Source organism: Cyprinodon variegatus, unplaced genomic scaffold, assembly GCF_000732505.1.
Source record: "Cyprinodon variegatus isolate N-32 unplaced genomic scaffold, C_variegatus-1.0 Scaffold360, whole genome shotgun sequence".
NCBI classification, from domain to species: Eukaryota; Metazoa; Chordata; class Actinopteri; order Cyprinodontiformes; family Cyprinodontidae; genus Cyprinodon; species Cyprinodon variegatus.
This window is the reverse complement of record NW_015150813.1, coordinates 3416-20182: the sequence shown is the minus strand read 5'-3', so window position 1 is coordinate 20182 and position 16767 is coordinate 3416. Positions and strand designations below refer to the sequence as shown.

Genomic DNA, 16767 nt, shown 5'->3' with positions numbered 1-16767 from the left:
TCTTAGTAGAGAGTGGGAAAGTAAAGTTCTAAATCTTAAAGTGGTAGGGAAGTCTTATTTAAATGTCGAATCTTACCGGCTTAAACATGTATATAAATGTAATCGTCAGAAGATATTGTCCCAAAAGTTAGAAAATTTCTATTTAAAAAAAAAATCCTGTCTTAAAATCTGTGTGTGCGTGTGTGTGTGTGTGTGTGGCCATGTCTTTAATACCTGGTGGGGACAATTTCCTTGGAATATGCTAATTTTGGGGACTCATAGGTACTTGTGGGGACCAACAACTGGTCCCCATAAGGAAAGTTTTTCTTCTTGGGGTGGGGGTTAGGTTTAGGACTAAGGTGTGAATTGAGTTTAGGTTAGGTTTAGGGATAGGTATGTGTCGGTAATGGTTAGGGTTAGGGCAAGGGTCATGGTTAGGCCATATAAATTAGTGGGAAATGAATGGAAGTCAATGGAAGGTCCCCACAAGGATATTGTGACACAACATGTGTGTGTGTGTGTGTGGGGTGGTCTGTCAATCACATTTTTTCGGTTATAGCCTCATGATTCATATGTCGCGGCTAATACCCAATCCTTTACCATTGAGTTCCGTCCCAGTGTTCACGGGGATGGACGTCTGTGTCTTCGGCAGGCGTAGAGCTAACAGAACTGGCAGCTTTGCGAGGCAAGGGCTCAAACATGTACGGCTGTAAGCCTTCTACACCAAACCATCTTCTGCTGCCCTGGCGTCCTCTTCCACAACATCTTCGTCCCCGCTTTCCTCCTCTAAATAAAAAATGTATGAGAGAGGAGACTCATCCATGACCTCTGACACTAAACTCTCCTCTTGCATGTTTCCTCTGTCCGTAGCATTCCTTGGCAGTGTCGTTGCTAAGTGCTACTTGGTCCCAATGTAATTTCCCATTGGGAATCTACTAGCAAGTTGCTAACTGGTTAGCAAGATGCTTCCGACAAACCGGTCACAATTAAACTTGCTTGCGAAGCTTCCGCCGCAACAATTCGCCCCCTTGATAAACGATCAGTCGCATTCACTTTATTCACTCGTGTAAAGTAGGGCACCACTCAGGAGAATTCAGAAATGCATCGGTTCGAACAGCCGCTTCCCTACGACTTTAAGAATCTTTCATTCTCATCTTAACCAGTTGCATCCTGGTACGTCCCGCTGCCAGCATTTTTGAAGCAGTGGGTTTATAGTACATACACTGGTATGGATACCCATTAATTGACCTGTTCATCCAGAGGAATTCCCAAGTCTTTGGTCAAAGATGTAGGGGTGCATCTCAGACGTCTTGAACATGGTCAGATAGTCCGACTGATGCATTTCTTAGATTATTCTATCAATTAAAATTTACTATATCTTTAATAGAATGGCTGTATGCTTAAACAAGGGTATTCAGCCCAGAACAGGATTGATGATAATTCATGACAAATCAGAGGCATAACCAGAACATTTTTATTGGGGTGGCCAGGCAATAACCAATGTACATTGAGGGGTGGCCAAAAGCGGATAAGCACCAGATTACACTGTCCCATCAGGAAAATTAATGAGCAAAACATCCATATTTTCTAAATAAAGAAACTATACTTTCCTACAGCCTTTGCTAACAAATAGATGCATATATTTAAACATCCAGAATTTCTAGACAAAACTCTTTCAGTTTTGACCTCTGGAGCGTAAATCTTTTCCATTATCATTACTTACCTTCTTGTATCAATAAACATTCTGCATAAAATTGATATTTACAAGCACTAATATCTACATAAATTGATTGAGTTTTTATTAAAATTGTTATTTATCTATGATTTCACTGAAGACTCCTAGATGACTTGCAGAGACATACTTTTCTCTTTACCCCATGTACCGGTAATACAAAATCTAGTTCTGAAAAGAGCATGAATTCTGTACTTATTATCTTTGATGTTAGTATTGATGTGTATAATTAACCACAAACCACTTGAGAGTATTTCTGCTGCCACCATCTGTATGAGAGTGGAAAAAAATGGTAGGGGTAGCCAATGATTGGCTAAGGGTGGCCATGGCCACCCCTGGCCCCCCATCTAGCTCCACCCGTTCGACAAATATCCAAAGTGGTTAAGAAAGCTGAGCACAGAGAGCTGGTGGACTGCTTTGTTTCATGGTGTGGAAACAATTATCTGATTCTGAATGTCAACTAAACAAAGAAGGTGATTATAGATTTCAGAAGAAACAGGAACAAATTAAGTCCTGTAAACATTAGAGCCGCACCGACCTGGGATTTTGAAGGCCAACATTGATAATGGAAGGCTTAAAAAAAAACTATATCCGATATATTGGCTGATATCAGATACTGGCCTATATCTGATATATATTGGCCAGAATGTAAAAAAAAATAAAAAATTATGAAAATTGATAGACACGGTCCAACTATACACCAACTCAAATTATCATAATAACCAAAAATATGATTCAAGACAAAGATCATAGAACCATAGAATAAAAATAAGCTACTTTAATTTGAGCAGTGTCAAAATAAGACTAGAAATACAATTTTTGTGTTGCTGATATAGATATCAGCAGTGCATAGAGAGCTCACTGAGGGGAGGGGTACAGGAGCAGAATCAGCAGGCAGCCTAAGTTTCTTTCAGCTGTTTGCAGCAAAAAATAGATTTTTTATATCTGCCACATTTTGGCCTATGATGATTAATGACCCAGACACTAAAATCTACCCAATAAATCAGTCCTAAGGTTTCAGGTGGGTGGGTCAAAAACTCTGTGAGCTGTGTGTTTTTTCCACTAGTGACCAATGAATACAATCAAGATGAATGCAAAAGTAGATTTGGCTTTTTTTTATGATCCATCAGTGATCAGAGAATGACATATTGCTAACTCCATTCCTATTTAATTAAATTAAAGAAAAAATCCAAACAAAAAACGAATGCTCCATTGTGGCATTCAAAACATAAAAAGGAAAAAGATCAATACTAAATAAAATTAAATGGCAAGATCAGTTTTTTATACTTCGTATCAAAGAGTTGTTTAAACACAAGCGCAAGGGTACTTTAAGCAAGTTAAATCATCTGTCCATGCTGCAAGATAAATTAACTTAACAAAATTTCTGGATTGGGATTGTACTGTTTAGTGTTATAGACACACTAAGAAAATGGCTAATCCCTTGCACAATAGACCATCTTACACTTTTAAATCTAAGCACAAATGCCTGCCACAAAGCACCCTCTGTTCAATGGCAGAGGGTGGAGAGAGATTCTGTACACATGTAAGCATATTTAAACTGTCAAAGTAAAACAAAAAAATGGTAGAATAACATCAATAAAGTAAAAAATGGTGGGGTAAATTAATGGCGCGGGATGGCAGACATTCTCTTTCTTATTTTCGCATTTTTATATAGACATATTAAAAAAAAAATTATGTTAAAAAAGCCTGTTGAGACATGGAGGGGTTTACAGTTAAAACATATCCATTCAGAAGTACTGTTAATTTTGATCAACAATACATTTCTTTTTTGTTTTGTATTTCATTTATTCATATTTATCTTTAGTTGTTTTCATCATTGTATTTTTTACACCTTTTTGTACCAATTAATAGATAGGATCCTGTGTAAAGTGCTCTATAATTATTTAGTACTATAATCGTACATTTTTTTATACATTTTTTCATCATTACCTCTAACTACATGGCTTAGAACCGATTTTCTTTTTGTTTTTTTTATGACGTCCTCTGAAGAACACTCTATCTGCTCATTTTAATGGCCGGTACTAAACTACTTTGCATGCCTGAACATTTGTGCAGCAATCTGTGTAGATCAACCCATTAAAAATGTAGTTCTTCTATATTTGGAATCTTTGCAAATCAGGCCCAAAGTCTTTAGGCGCCCAATCCTCTGCTGTGGATGTTTGAGCACACTTTTTAAATTTGTTTGTCAAATCATTTATCGCTTACTGCCTTCTGGAAGGCCTTCCAACTATCAGCGATTTCAGAGCTCATTTCTACACAGGACATTATGCTTTTATTAAGCAGGAATAAAGCTGATATGTATCAAGAGGTCTATTAAACCTAACAGATGGTTTTAATGATGTCTTCATAATAAAATTAAATGCTGGCTGTGTCATGTTGCTTAGGTTTGATAAAACAGAAACATTAAAAATAATCTACTATCGGAATCCCAATTAGTTAAAGCAGTGTTTCTTGAATTTTTTTATTTATTAAATTGAAGGTTGGAGGTCTGTTAATGAGCACCAGAGGCAGAGGATACAATCCACAATATGAATACATGTTATAATTTATCTGTGTGGGACAGACGGAGGAAAGGAGAGGATGCAGCACATCGTAAAACACACAGCAGCATGTTTGATTTCCTGCAGCCCAGCTGGCTGCAGACCAAATATTATGGATACTGGTGAAGGATAAAGAAATGATGAGACCACAAACACGTCTGCGCAAACACACAATCGACAATTCTCTGAAAGTAGCCGAACAATAGACAGACATCTATTTTACAGTTAAGTAGGTTTTTAAAGAGTGCAGTTGCACAGCATTAGGACAGCATATGAATTAGGGCAGCAACTAATGATTACTTTTGCAAATGGATTGATCTGTAGACTATTTTTTCAATTTATTGATTAATAATCAGATAGCAAGTTCTGGAGTTCTGGATTATGAAGAAGTATTAGGGATAGGGAAGAGATTTTTATTTTTTTAATTCGAGAATAAAGTCATTATATTATGAGAATAAAGTGATACAATTTCGAGAATAAAATCACTCTGAGAATAAAGTTGTAACAGTACGAGAATAAAGTTTAATATTATGAGAATAAAGTTGAAAAATAACGAGAATGAAGTCATTATACCACAACCCGGGCCGTTTCAGAAAGAAAGCTTGGCGCTCCGACCAGTGGAACCAAACAGCAACCAGAGTCCACTTTGACCTTCTGCCCAGTTTGATGCTGGTGCTAAAAGATTTCCTTACTTATCAAACCGATGCCAAAGTATAACTTCACATGATGCTCCACATTCCTCATTTTAGGGAAGAAAGGGCTTCCTGTCGGAGTTGCCATAAAATACAACTTTATTCTCGTAATGTTGTGACTTTATGCTTGTAATTTTATGACTTTATTAACATAATGTTACGACTTTATTCTCATTATGTGGCGACTTTATTCTGGTAATTTTATGACTCTATTGTCGTAATATTTTGACTTTGTTCTCGAAAAAAGTAAATAAAGTATATATATATATATATATATATATATATATATATATATATATATATATATATATATATATATATATATAAGAATCTGAAGCCTAGCCTTAATACTCCGGCGTACTGGATAGAGTATAATGACAGATTAAATTACAATTTTTTGTAAAATGTTTATATATTTTTTTATCATTTTGGTACAATTACTGCTCTAATTTGGTCGCTCTGTCAGCAACAGGCATGTTTTATACTCAAGTTGACGATTAATCGGTTTCTAATTAATTGACGTTTATTTGAGTAATCAATTAATCTCGATTAACTGGATTAATCTTTTATTATTTGGGAATATTTAAACGAGCATACTGGTGGGTTTTTAATCATCTTTCTCCTAACTTTTCTTAGATTTTTCCTATCAACAAAATGCTGTTATTCGTATCATAGGCTTCAGTGACTTCAATCTATAATTGTTATTGAATAAAAGGTAATTGAAAGTCCCTCCAATTGGAAAGATATTGTTCAAATAAAAAGTGATATTTTTTACTGATGTACCAATTTTTCTTGGCAGTAAATCTAGGAGTGAAGATTTATTTCCTCATATATTTGTAGGATGAATGTATGTGTGGGTTGAGCAGTCGAGTAGAAACTCACTGACTGGAAAATGAGACTTATATTTAAAAGCAAAAGCAATAAGATAAAATCAGATTGTAACTCCTTTATCTCCCTTCTTAGGAACCAAACTATCATCCAAGATGTTAATTTGAACAACGTCTCATAGAACAGATCAGGAGCTTCAGCTGGGAGAGGATAGCCTCTGCAGTCCTGACCTGCACCCTACTGTAACCTTCTGGCATTTTGTGCTACCAGAGTAACCAGAGCAAACTCATTGGTTGACTTTTGAAGAATTAAATTCTGTTTATTTATATAGTACCAATTTACAACACATGCAATTTTCAGACAATTCAACCAAATAATCCAAACAGATTAAAAGTTTTCTATCCATGGATACAAATCTGATTGCATCAACTCAGTGACTTTGAAGAATTCCCTCCTCTTTGATCAATGGGATGAAATCCCTAAGTAGTATTCGATAAAGCGAGGGAGGATCTTACCAATATTGTGCTCCTCCTGAACCGCATCTGTCCTATCCAGAAAATCCAGATTAAAAGAACAAAACTGTTTAGGATTGGGGGGTAAGGATTTTGTTCCAAATGCACAATGTAATTTCCTAATAACTTTGGCATTATTTAAGAAAAATAAACCGGTTTTGTTTTACCACAGAGAAATAATGGATAAAAAAGGAAAATTAAAGGAAATGCATTTACAATATTACAATATGCATTTACAATATAATTGCAATTTAGAAAAACAAAATATTCAAATCGCAGAGGCACTAAATTTTAGTCACATTACATCTTAAAAGAGCAAAACACTGAATTTATCCCTTCAGCCCTTATGGTGGTACTACACTTAGACTTTTTATTTATTTTTTTTTTCCTACTTGCTTTGATTCTGTTTTATCTTCCTTTATTTTAATCATGTAAAGCACTTTGCATTGTCTTTGTACTGAATTGTGCTATACAAATAAATTTGCCTTGCCTTGCCTTGCCTTGCCTAGAGTGGGTATGATGCCACTCAGAAGGGAAGAAAGAATTGCAGCTAGCTTGCAGATCAATGCATGATAGTAGAAGGAAGAACTTTTTCACACAACCGTTACAGTAAAGTCCTGTAATTACAGACTCTGGACAAGCAAGATTTCAAGGCTTTCATGAAAACGGAAACATCTACATGCTCAGTGTAAAGAAGAATCTCAATAAAATAATTGCAATATCAGTTGAAAATAAGCACAAGTTTGCTTTTTTTGCAATATCGTTCAGCGATAGATAAATCACACATTTCCTACATCCATTTTACATCCTTAGAATGCACAGCCACGCCCTCCATTCAAATATTACATAAGATCTTAATATTATGCATGCCCTAATTGTTCTTACTCAGGTTGTCACTATATGGTTTTGTCTTTGGCTGGTTTGAATCTATCAACCTACCATTTGGATGGCAATCCTATGGATAGCAGCAACAATGTGGTTATTGGCATGGTTTTCCTCAGCAGGGATGAGAGAGTGGGTCAGAATTAACCTATGAAGCTAAAAATGGGAAACTCCAGAGGAAAACCTGTTAGATTTTGCTGTACATAGAGCCACGAGCTGTAGATGTTCAGGACACCAGCAGCACAAAGACAAGGGAGGCTTGTTATCTTAATGTTATAGAAAAAAAATAATCCAATCAAAGGCACTCAAACACAAAGTGCTCAGAGTGGAGCAGCTGTTTCTGTATTCTGCTTGGTCATTCTGTTCAGAAACTCTGAATGCACCAGGGAAAGGATTTGACTTTCAAACCAGCAGCAGAATTCTAAACAAAGTTAAAATGGGGCCTTAAAGAAGAAAGACGGATTGCACAGTACTATCATTATTGCACTCATAATACAATAATATTGTATATTATTGCACACCACTGCATTATCTGTCTCCCCTGCCTCTGCCCACATTCAGTATGTAACCAAACACAATATAACCATAATATTCCAGCTTAGCAAAGCACTGCTTATCTACTGCTGACCACAAACTGCAATTTTATTTAAGTTCAGAAAAAACAACTTTTCCAATACAAAAAGCAAAATGGTAACAGCTATTTTTGGGCTACTACGCAAATTAAATACTCTTAATCTGAGGGAAATTAGAAAGTATGTTTGACCTTTTAGTTAAAACAGATTAAAAGTACCTGAAAATATCCAAGTGGGCAAAAAAACAACCAACCATGGGGGAGTTATAATATCTAACCCCTTTAGATTAGCAGACCAAAACTAAACAAAACAGCACCATAATCCGTGTATGGTTCGTTCTTTTGTTTTTCGTTTCAAAACAAAAACGAAAAACAAAACAAGCATGTGGTGTTTTGTTTTTCTGTTTTTAAAACGAAATTAGAAAAACGGCATTTACAAAAATAAAAAAAGGGTACGTTTTGGGATTTTTTTAACTGCAATGGTTAAACCAAAGACAAACTTTTATTTTGTTGTTAATTCAACGCACCTTATGGCAGAAAACGGTTCAAGTGGAGCCATTGCCTTTTGTTTAGAAATGGTTTGTTTTGATGCCGTCTTCATCCACTGTAAATTATTTTTCTTTAGCGACTTCATTTCCGGTACCGCTACATATTAAAACAACAACCATATTTTATTTTCATTTAGATGGCAAAACAAAACTCAAACGCTGTTGATTTTCTATTAATTCGATTTTTCATTTTTTTCTATTTACTGTAGGTTTTAAAAACGGAAAAACAGAAAAACCACATGCTTGTTTAGTTTTTTCGTTTTTGTTTTGAAACGAAAAAAAACAAAGAATATACCATACACGGATTTATTTAGCTTCTTTCACATTTATTTTGCTTTTTCAGTCATTCACTTATCAGCAAATCATGCCCTGGTCTAAAACTGGTCAAAACAGGCGAGTAACAATATTAGGATCAATATTAACTTCCAGAGATGAAATAGAACAGGAGTAAACCTTTCTAGGAGCTAACCCACCAGAGTTCTACTCTGTTAAAGAAAGGCTCTGTGTATGCACCTTGATGCTCTACTGGAGCGTTTTCATCTCACCAGCATCATTCATATCAGCTGAAACAACCAGCAAGTTTACCTGTATGCATCTAGCTAGCATTGCATTCGATTTGACATTAAAAAAGACAATCCTTCTCTATTCACACCTACAGTCAAGCTCAGCAAAACTCTAATGGTCACGTTGTTCTTTTTGTCAATTAAAGAAAGGAAAAAACTTTCTTAAAACGGGTATGAAATTGGGCAAACCATCCATAGTTTTTGTTTGACCACTGATTTTTTTTAAAGCATGAAATTGAGATGCTGAATATGGCGGGTACCATTTTCTTAACTGAACCTACAGTATATCACATTACACCACCAATATTCTAATCTCTGTTATTAAAAACACTAAACAATGTGTGAAACAATATAAAGTAGTTTATAAAACACAAGAGGCAGTGCTCTCATTATAAAATAAAAATTGTATTCAATAACTAGATTTACAGACATCTGCTGAAATAGATTAAATCTGTAGTCTGGGCCAGCTGATTGGCCGGCTGATTAGTTGGTGCATCTGTATAAATTGAATGATGTCCTGTAGTCCACGTTCATTTTTTATACATGATAAAAATGGGAGCCAAACAACCAGGAATGCTGAAGTTTGAAATGGGGAAGTGAAGAGCCTTAAAGTTGTTTTTAGATTTTAGCAACCAGTTTGCAAATAAAGCTAGTAAAAATCATGACATTTGAGCTAAATCACAGATATAAATTATATATTATATATTATAATATATAATATATTATAATAGTCCACATATCCATCCATTGCAACACAAACACACAGTTGTATATGGTAGATTTTTTAGTTATCTAATGTCAAACAAAAGCTGTAGGGCCAGATTTATTTAATTTTAACTGTAATTAATATTGCAATGATAATATTGGTCCTGATTTACCCATATTATCCTGTTCCTTCCCAACATTATCCTGCCTTTATCCTTGACTATTGTTTACATGGAAAGCAGACAATTTTTACCAGTTGGGGAAAAAAAAAAAGGTGTTAAAACAGAAATTCACGATAAAGGTTGTTAAACTTACCTGTACATTGTCCAGCACCATCCCAGCCATTACCATCCCCATCCCAGCCAGCAGGTAGGGGAACAGCACCTGAAGACATATCAGTATGGCCGACTCCTCCTCCACTTTGGTGACTGAACCTTTGGGCCTCTCCTCCAGAAGCTTCTTAGAAGGCTGAAGAATATGGGAGGATATGAGATCATCTTGTGCATCTAAGATGTCTTGAATGGGAGCGTGAGGACTCCCGCCAGGACTCTTCCCCTTGGAGCGGGACTTTTTGTTCTTCTTCCTGTGGCGGGTCTGTTGTGGTTTATCATCACCAGGCATGATGGCTGCGGTAATTTTGACAAGGCAGGCTGGGTTGGTTTAATCCTAAAGCATACAAGATGAAATAAGAAATTAGCTCTAAACAAGCATTTATTTCTAAACTCGACATGCAACCCGACTTTAAAACAACCCTTAAATGCAGGTGAAAAAAATACGCTTTTATACAGACGGATTTCCAATTTCCAAATTATCTTTCTCTCATAAATTTATATATTCCTCTAAGTGAACAATTAGATTTAAATCTTTCTCCGTTATTCTTTAGAGAACATATATATATTTTCATTAGTTCTGTCCGGTAAAGAAAGTAAAAAAAAACAAAAAAACATCCAGTTATGAAGAACAATTATCCCATGTTCTATATGAGATGGAGTAAAATAAAATACTATGAAGGTACCTAAAATGAGTATCTGTTGGTCATGCTTTGGTTTTTTTCATATCGACAATGTATATCAAAGGGGCCTATAGATGTAGCCAAATGGAGCAACTGAGCCCCACATCTACAGTTTCCACTGAGAGTGGAAGCGCCTTGGTGCCACTGTGCTGCACCTTTGCAGCAACTCTAGAGCGGTTCCATCGGGTGCGTAGTGGTGCATTTAAGCTCCATGTGGTTTGGTTGTTTGTCAGTGCGCAGTAACCAATGGCTTACAGGGCAAACAATTTCATTTAAACACATTTTTAAACCTGTGTAAAATGACATTTAAAATAATTTAGAGCCTTGAAAATGAAAGTATTTAAGTTAATTAATGTAAAAACATTTGAGTTAACAGTAAGTTTCCACAATTAGTCCTTATTTAGTTCATTTTTACATAAAATAATAATAATTAAAATGAAATCATTAACAATTAAAGGACATAGGTGAATATTTAGACAATATTTGGATGTGTTTACAGAAACTGTTATTTCCTCTATGGGTTTTTCAGATTTGGGTTGGTGTTATTTCTATTATAATACACTCTATTAGACATGGACCTATCAGATAAATGAATCAAATATCAGCTCTGATATTGACTAATTAGCTGCATCAGTATTGAAAATTTGATATTGGAGATTCAATTTAGCACATATTACATAGAACTGTTTATTTTTGTTGCTTATTTTTCTATAAATTATATAATGCAAATTGGAGCTCACACATTTTATATTGAATTATCAAAGAGGAACGGTGAATTTTAGTTGTTTATCCATAATTAAATACTGAAATTTGAAAATATATTTTTTAAATCCTATTATTAAATGGAGATTTGAAAAACCCCAATTCATAAATTTGATTGTAATATATTTCCTTATCAAACTTCCTTTTCTATTTGTTTTACCTTGCAATTTTAAATCCATTACATTTTCTTATTACTGTATACTGTCCATATAGTATTTCCAGGAGCCTAGACCCAGTGCAGTTACTGATGATGCAAGTGCTTTAAGAAGACTTCTGCACTTAAGGCAAGACTTTGACACATCCTCCAGCATTCATAAGACAGGTTCTTAATGAAATTCATTGATACAGAACTATGACCTCTCCTTTCTAAATGGGGATGCTATTCAGTTTCTCTTCTGTCTGCAATAGCAAAGTTAGTGCAAATCTGTCGCTCCTATTGTAGTCAGAGTTTAGAAGAGTCATAGAAATGCTAAATGGAAAGGATAATGTGAAGCAAAAAGGATTTAAAAATTCGAGTCGTAAAAGAAAACAGAATTTTTTTATTTTATTTACAATAAGATTAATGAATTGTGTTTTTGATATCTCCATTTTGAAAGAGAACTTGAAAATACATTTTCAAATTATAGCATAAAATAATTAATTAATCATGATTAATCTGTTATTGAAATAATCATCCACTAATTTACTAATCGATTAATCTTTCACTGGAGTATATAGTCTCTAAAACATGCCTTTAGCTGACAAAGAGACCCACTTAGAGCAGTAATTATTTGAAAATTGTAAAAAAAAAAAAAAAAATATATATATATATATATATATATAAATATAATTTTTGTTTTGCAAAACTTTTTGCATTTAAGATAAAAAATATATATTTTTTTGTTTATCAATGTGCTTTATCCAGAACTCCTCAAGAGGAAAAGTTTTACTTTCACCTGGTTTGATTCAGTAAAAAATCATTTTTGAGAAACCTTTAGGTAATCATTTATTGATCGATTAATCGAGAAAATAATCAACAGATTAATCAATTTGCAACTATCTGTTAGTTGCAGCCCTAGATTAATGAATATAATTTCCATTCCCTCTAATAATTCAATTTAAAATTTTCACTTACAGAATGCTTTTTAAATGGGGTTTGTAATAGCATTAGTTACATTTTTATTTTAAAACAGTCAGAATTTTCTTTCTTTCTTTTTCTTCTTTTTTTTTTTAATGGCTCTCCTGGTCCTCCATACAATTCCCAATTCAAATCCTGCGGGTTTAACATTGAAGTCTGCTCTACAAACAATGAGGTTTCTTTAATGGACAGTACAAAGTTTTAGAACTGCATTATTCATGTTTCGAAACATCAATTAAAAATCTTCAAACAACAAACTTGCAGTTTATTTCTTTCATTAAGACCCGGTAACGTGACATTTATTAACTGTTGAGTCGTTTAAACTGCCGGCTGGAAGGGGATTAAAAGCAGCAAACCGCGTCCAGGACTCACCCACTGCGTCAAACACCACGAATCTTTAATAACATCCCGCCGTAAATGTTTTCTGTTTCTGTGCATTTCCTCAGAGGAAGCTGCCATGTGTACATCCCATAATACAGCTGTAACGGTAACCATGGTCACAAAGCCAGGCGCGCTCTGATTGGAGCAGATTTGGAGTGAAAAATTGGTCGGCAACGTGTCGATTCAGCGTGTCAGCTGGAGTATGGCAAGCAACTGTATCATATTATCACATTTCTATTTCTAGCTTTTTCACAAGCCAATGTTGATCTAAATGTGAGGGATTTACCACTAATAGGTGTTGCAAATAGGCAGTTTCTGTCTTTTAAAAAATTGGGTAATGGCGCAAGGTTTAAGTTTGTCTATAATGTTGTAACTTAAAGAACCCTTTTTATTCTTGCCTCTTTCATTTTCTTTGAGGTCACCTGGCCATATGGGAGCAAATGGAAGCGGCCCCATGAGCTTTGCTGAGAAGAACCCGGTGTTTCCACTCAGCCTCCTAAGGGGAATCCACACATACTGAGAGGGAGGGAGATGCTTTGGGTTTGTTTGGATTTGGAGTATTGTTTAGCTTTAATTTGTTCAAGTTGAACGTAAATGCTTTTTTGTTTTTTTTCCCTAAACATCTGATTTAGTTTATTGTTTCCTAATTAGAAAATGTAAATGTCAAAGTTTCCAAAGTTATTAGAGACATGAGCAGATTTAGGAAATTTGAGGCCCAGGACAAAAACAGGCAGGGGGCCCATGAATTGATAAGACAACACATAAAACAGACCCATTACTGTATACAGATACAGAATTCTTTAATAGTATAGAAATACATTTTTTGTTCTACGTTTTGGCCCCTCTCCTCTTGGCCCATTTCTTGTTGTTTTCCTCTTTATGTTTTATACTCAGCTGACTTTTCATGTTGTCTCAAAAGGAAAGCAGGATTTTTTCCAATCACTAAGCTCACTTAGCCGATTGCTCCTTTCTGTGTTTCCAAGAAGGCGACTGCAAAAGTAAAAACACAGTCCTTCTTTTCACTGTAGACAAACCATGATCCGCTTATCTGTTCTCCATTTTTCATTTGTAGTTTTAATTAATTCTTGTTTAAATCAAAAATCATTATATCTTCAAATCAATTTATCTCTATAATAAAATGTTTTTTTTAAGTTATGATCTTTATGACTTGATCTTTTTGAGATTTTTTAGCGGTACCTTAGTTTATTCACAGTACTAAAATGTATTTTAATGATAAATTAGAAAAAAGTATTTAAGTTTATATAATTCTGTATTTTCTTATCAAGATGAATCCTAAAAGCAATGGCTTGGAAACCAAAATAATAATAAAAAAAAAAAAAGATTATATGTTCTAATGGCTCACCATAACTGGATGTACTGCCAAAGACTGCCTATTGACTAGTTTGCCCTGATCCAAGAATATATGTGAACCTTCACCACAAAGAGTGAAACAAACACAGCAGCATGTTCAAACACACCAACAAAACCTGTTTTAAATTCAAATATCTACATGTAATGCTTTTGCAAGTCCCTATATGACACAGAATACTGGAGAATAAGCAAAATATTTGATTTTATGTTTACAGGAGAAAATCTAGAAAAATATTTTGCATATCAGCTTAGTTTGCTTTACTGTGTTTCCCCAAAATAAAATGCAATAAAGGCAACTCACAAAAGGTGTTTATTAGAGGTTTGATTCCCAAAGTTGGGGCCATGACTGCCACCTGGCGTCTATGATCAACCAGTATGTGGTCTCAAAAGAAATGAAGCTAAACGTTTTTGTTAAAGTAGTTTGGTCAAGGTTTGTATTATTTAGTCATACATTTTAGGTGTCTAATTTTGCAGAATTGTTTGAATACTCAATTAATTCTTTGGTTTATGACTCTACTTTAGCTCTATTTTGTGGGTCACAAGCTGAAAGGTCTGGATATCTCTGACTTAGAGCAGCATTAGGATTATAGTACCACTTCTGACGCTTTAAGCACATCAACTCTTTTGGTTCATAGATAGCAACATATTTCAATGTGAAAAACTATTAACATATGAAACTAAAGATTATGAACTTCCTGCATGGATTACATTTTTTAATACATGACAAATAGTAAATCAACCAGAGTAGCAGTGACAGAATTCTCCAGTGACATTTATGCATGTGGTATTCTCCATTACCTAACCATGCTTTAAAGTGTGACCACTCTAACACTGCACAACATTCCATTAACATGCATGTATTATGACTTACTGTAAGCTTCCACTGCCTTTTTTCTCTTACTACAGGAAGAAACAAAGATAAACCTTTAAATAAAGAAATTACCGATAGAGCTTTGGTTTAGTTAAAGTAGTTCTTGTCTTATTGATCAGTCCTACCTTTTGTCTTCAGCCTTAGTTCTCCAAACAGTCTGGGCAAAATGGAGGTTGATCCAAGGTCCCAGAAATAACTCTGTATGCCTACTATACTATGTGTGTATGTTTCTATACCTAAAGTAAGGCTATAGTTCCATTTTCTCATATACGTTTGAAGATAAGGCCCTTCATGTGTGCATGTTCAGTGTATGAGCTACTGCGCATGCATCCTGGGGCACCGTCTTAAATTACATGGCATTAGCAGATAAAGTTATCCCCCTGTCCTGCTGTCTCCTTCCATCTCTTGAATGCAGGCTGACAGCAGCAGGGAGCTGGATCATTTCACTGTTTCAGTCGATAAAACTGTATTATAACAAGCCTGTGATTTGATTACATCATAAGTTTTTAGTGTACAATGTGGGACAACAGTGTCATGATTTGTTTTGAAGAATTGCATGAAATGTGCCACTTTATAAGAAAGTGCATTCTGATTTGCAATAAACTCAACCACCACTTTAAAGGAAAAGGTTAAAAGTGGTAATCTAATGTATCACTATATGAATACATTTATAAAAACTGACTTTTACTTTTTTTTGTTTACCAATACAGTCTGCATAAGAAATACTTACACATCTAAGGAGACTATTTTGAACAGGGCTGGTATTTTTGGACCTTATTGCAGCACTTACACTAATTCTATTAGAGCGTCTGGAATACTGGGTTGAAAACTCTGAACTAATTCAAATCCTATTTAAAGGTCAGGGATTTTTTTGTATAATTTGGTAATTTTACCTCAGAGAGCAAAAAATTACAAAATCACCAAGGGTTCATCTCTGAGCCTAACAATTTCCTTAACTTTTCATGCTCAAATATAAACAAAAAACAACATAAGTTAACCTAAGGATGAAGAAGACACACATCTATACATGACAATGTCACCAAGTGATAAATAAATAGAAAGTATTACTCAATGACTGGAAGTGCCAAAATGTTCTACAACTGAATAAGGCATAACCAAAGCCGCCCATTAAGATCCAGATCATATCAGGGCAGAAAATGTGCAAACAGCTTCAGTTTTTACAGCTAAAAACTACCAATCAGGCTTGAAATCTGGGTGTAGCTATAGGCTCAGACCTGAACCTTCAAAGACTAATATCACAGCAGCAAAGTAAGTCTTCTGTCACCTAAAAAAAACATCTCCAGGATTAAAGGACAATTGTCTGAACAGGAGCTTGAAAACTTAATAATTTTTTTTTTTATCTTCAGTATAATTGATAACAGACAGCTGCAGTTGATCCAGAATGTTGCCTCCAGCGTCCTTACTATAACTTGGAAAGTGGAGCACATCACCCTGGTTCTTGACTCATTACACTATTACTGACTAGACTATAAATCACTAAATGGCTTAAACATTACAGACTTTTTAAAGTTTTATCAAATTTACACTGAATAATTTCACAAACAATTCATTTGTTGACACGTTCTAAAGCTCTGGGAAAAAACATTTGGGGACTTAAATTGAGTTTTTTAACAATAAGATCACCGCTGTGTGATCATTCTATCAAATCTGCAAGAACTC

The 16767-nt window shown here is 34.7% G+C and overlaps 1 protein-coding gene across 3 annotated transcripts in view; it reads right to left on the bottom strand.

Moving 5' to 3' along the window:
* Positions 1–15374, bottom strand: part of LOC107091971 (solute carrier family 41 member 1-like) — a 46390-nt gene extending 31016 nt beyond the window's left edge. The window contains exons 1-3 of one of the 3 annotated variants that reach the window (XM_015386226.1): positions 15213–15374; positions 15088–15116; positions 9889–10239 (exon numbers count right to left, since the gene is read on the bottom strand). In XM_015386226.1, the coding sequence (XP_015241712.1) occupies positions 9889–10194 (306 nt within the window). In that variant the 5' untranslated portion in view covers positions 10195–10239; positions 15088–15116; positions 15213–15374. Of the gene's footprint in view, positions 1–9888; positions 10240–12836; positions 12963–15087; positions 15117–15212 lie in introns of those variants that run through there. The other 2 variants (XM_015386228.1, XM_015386227.1) reach the window with 2 other exon arrangements.
* Between the last annotated feature and the right edge of the window lie 1393 nt (positions 15375–16767).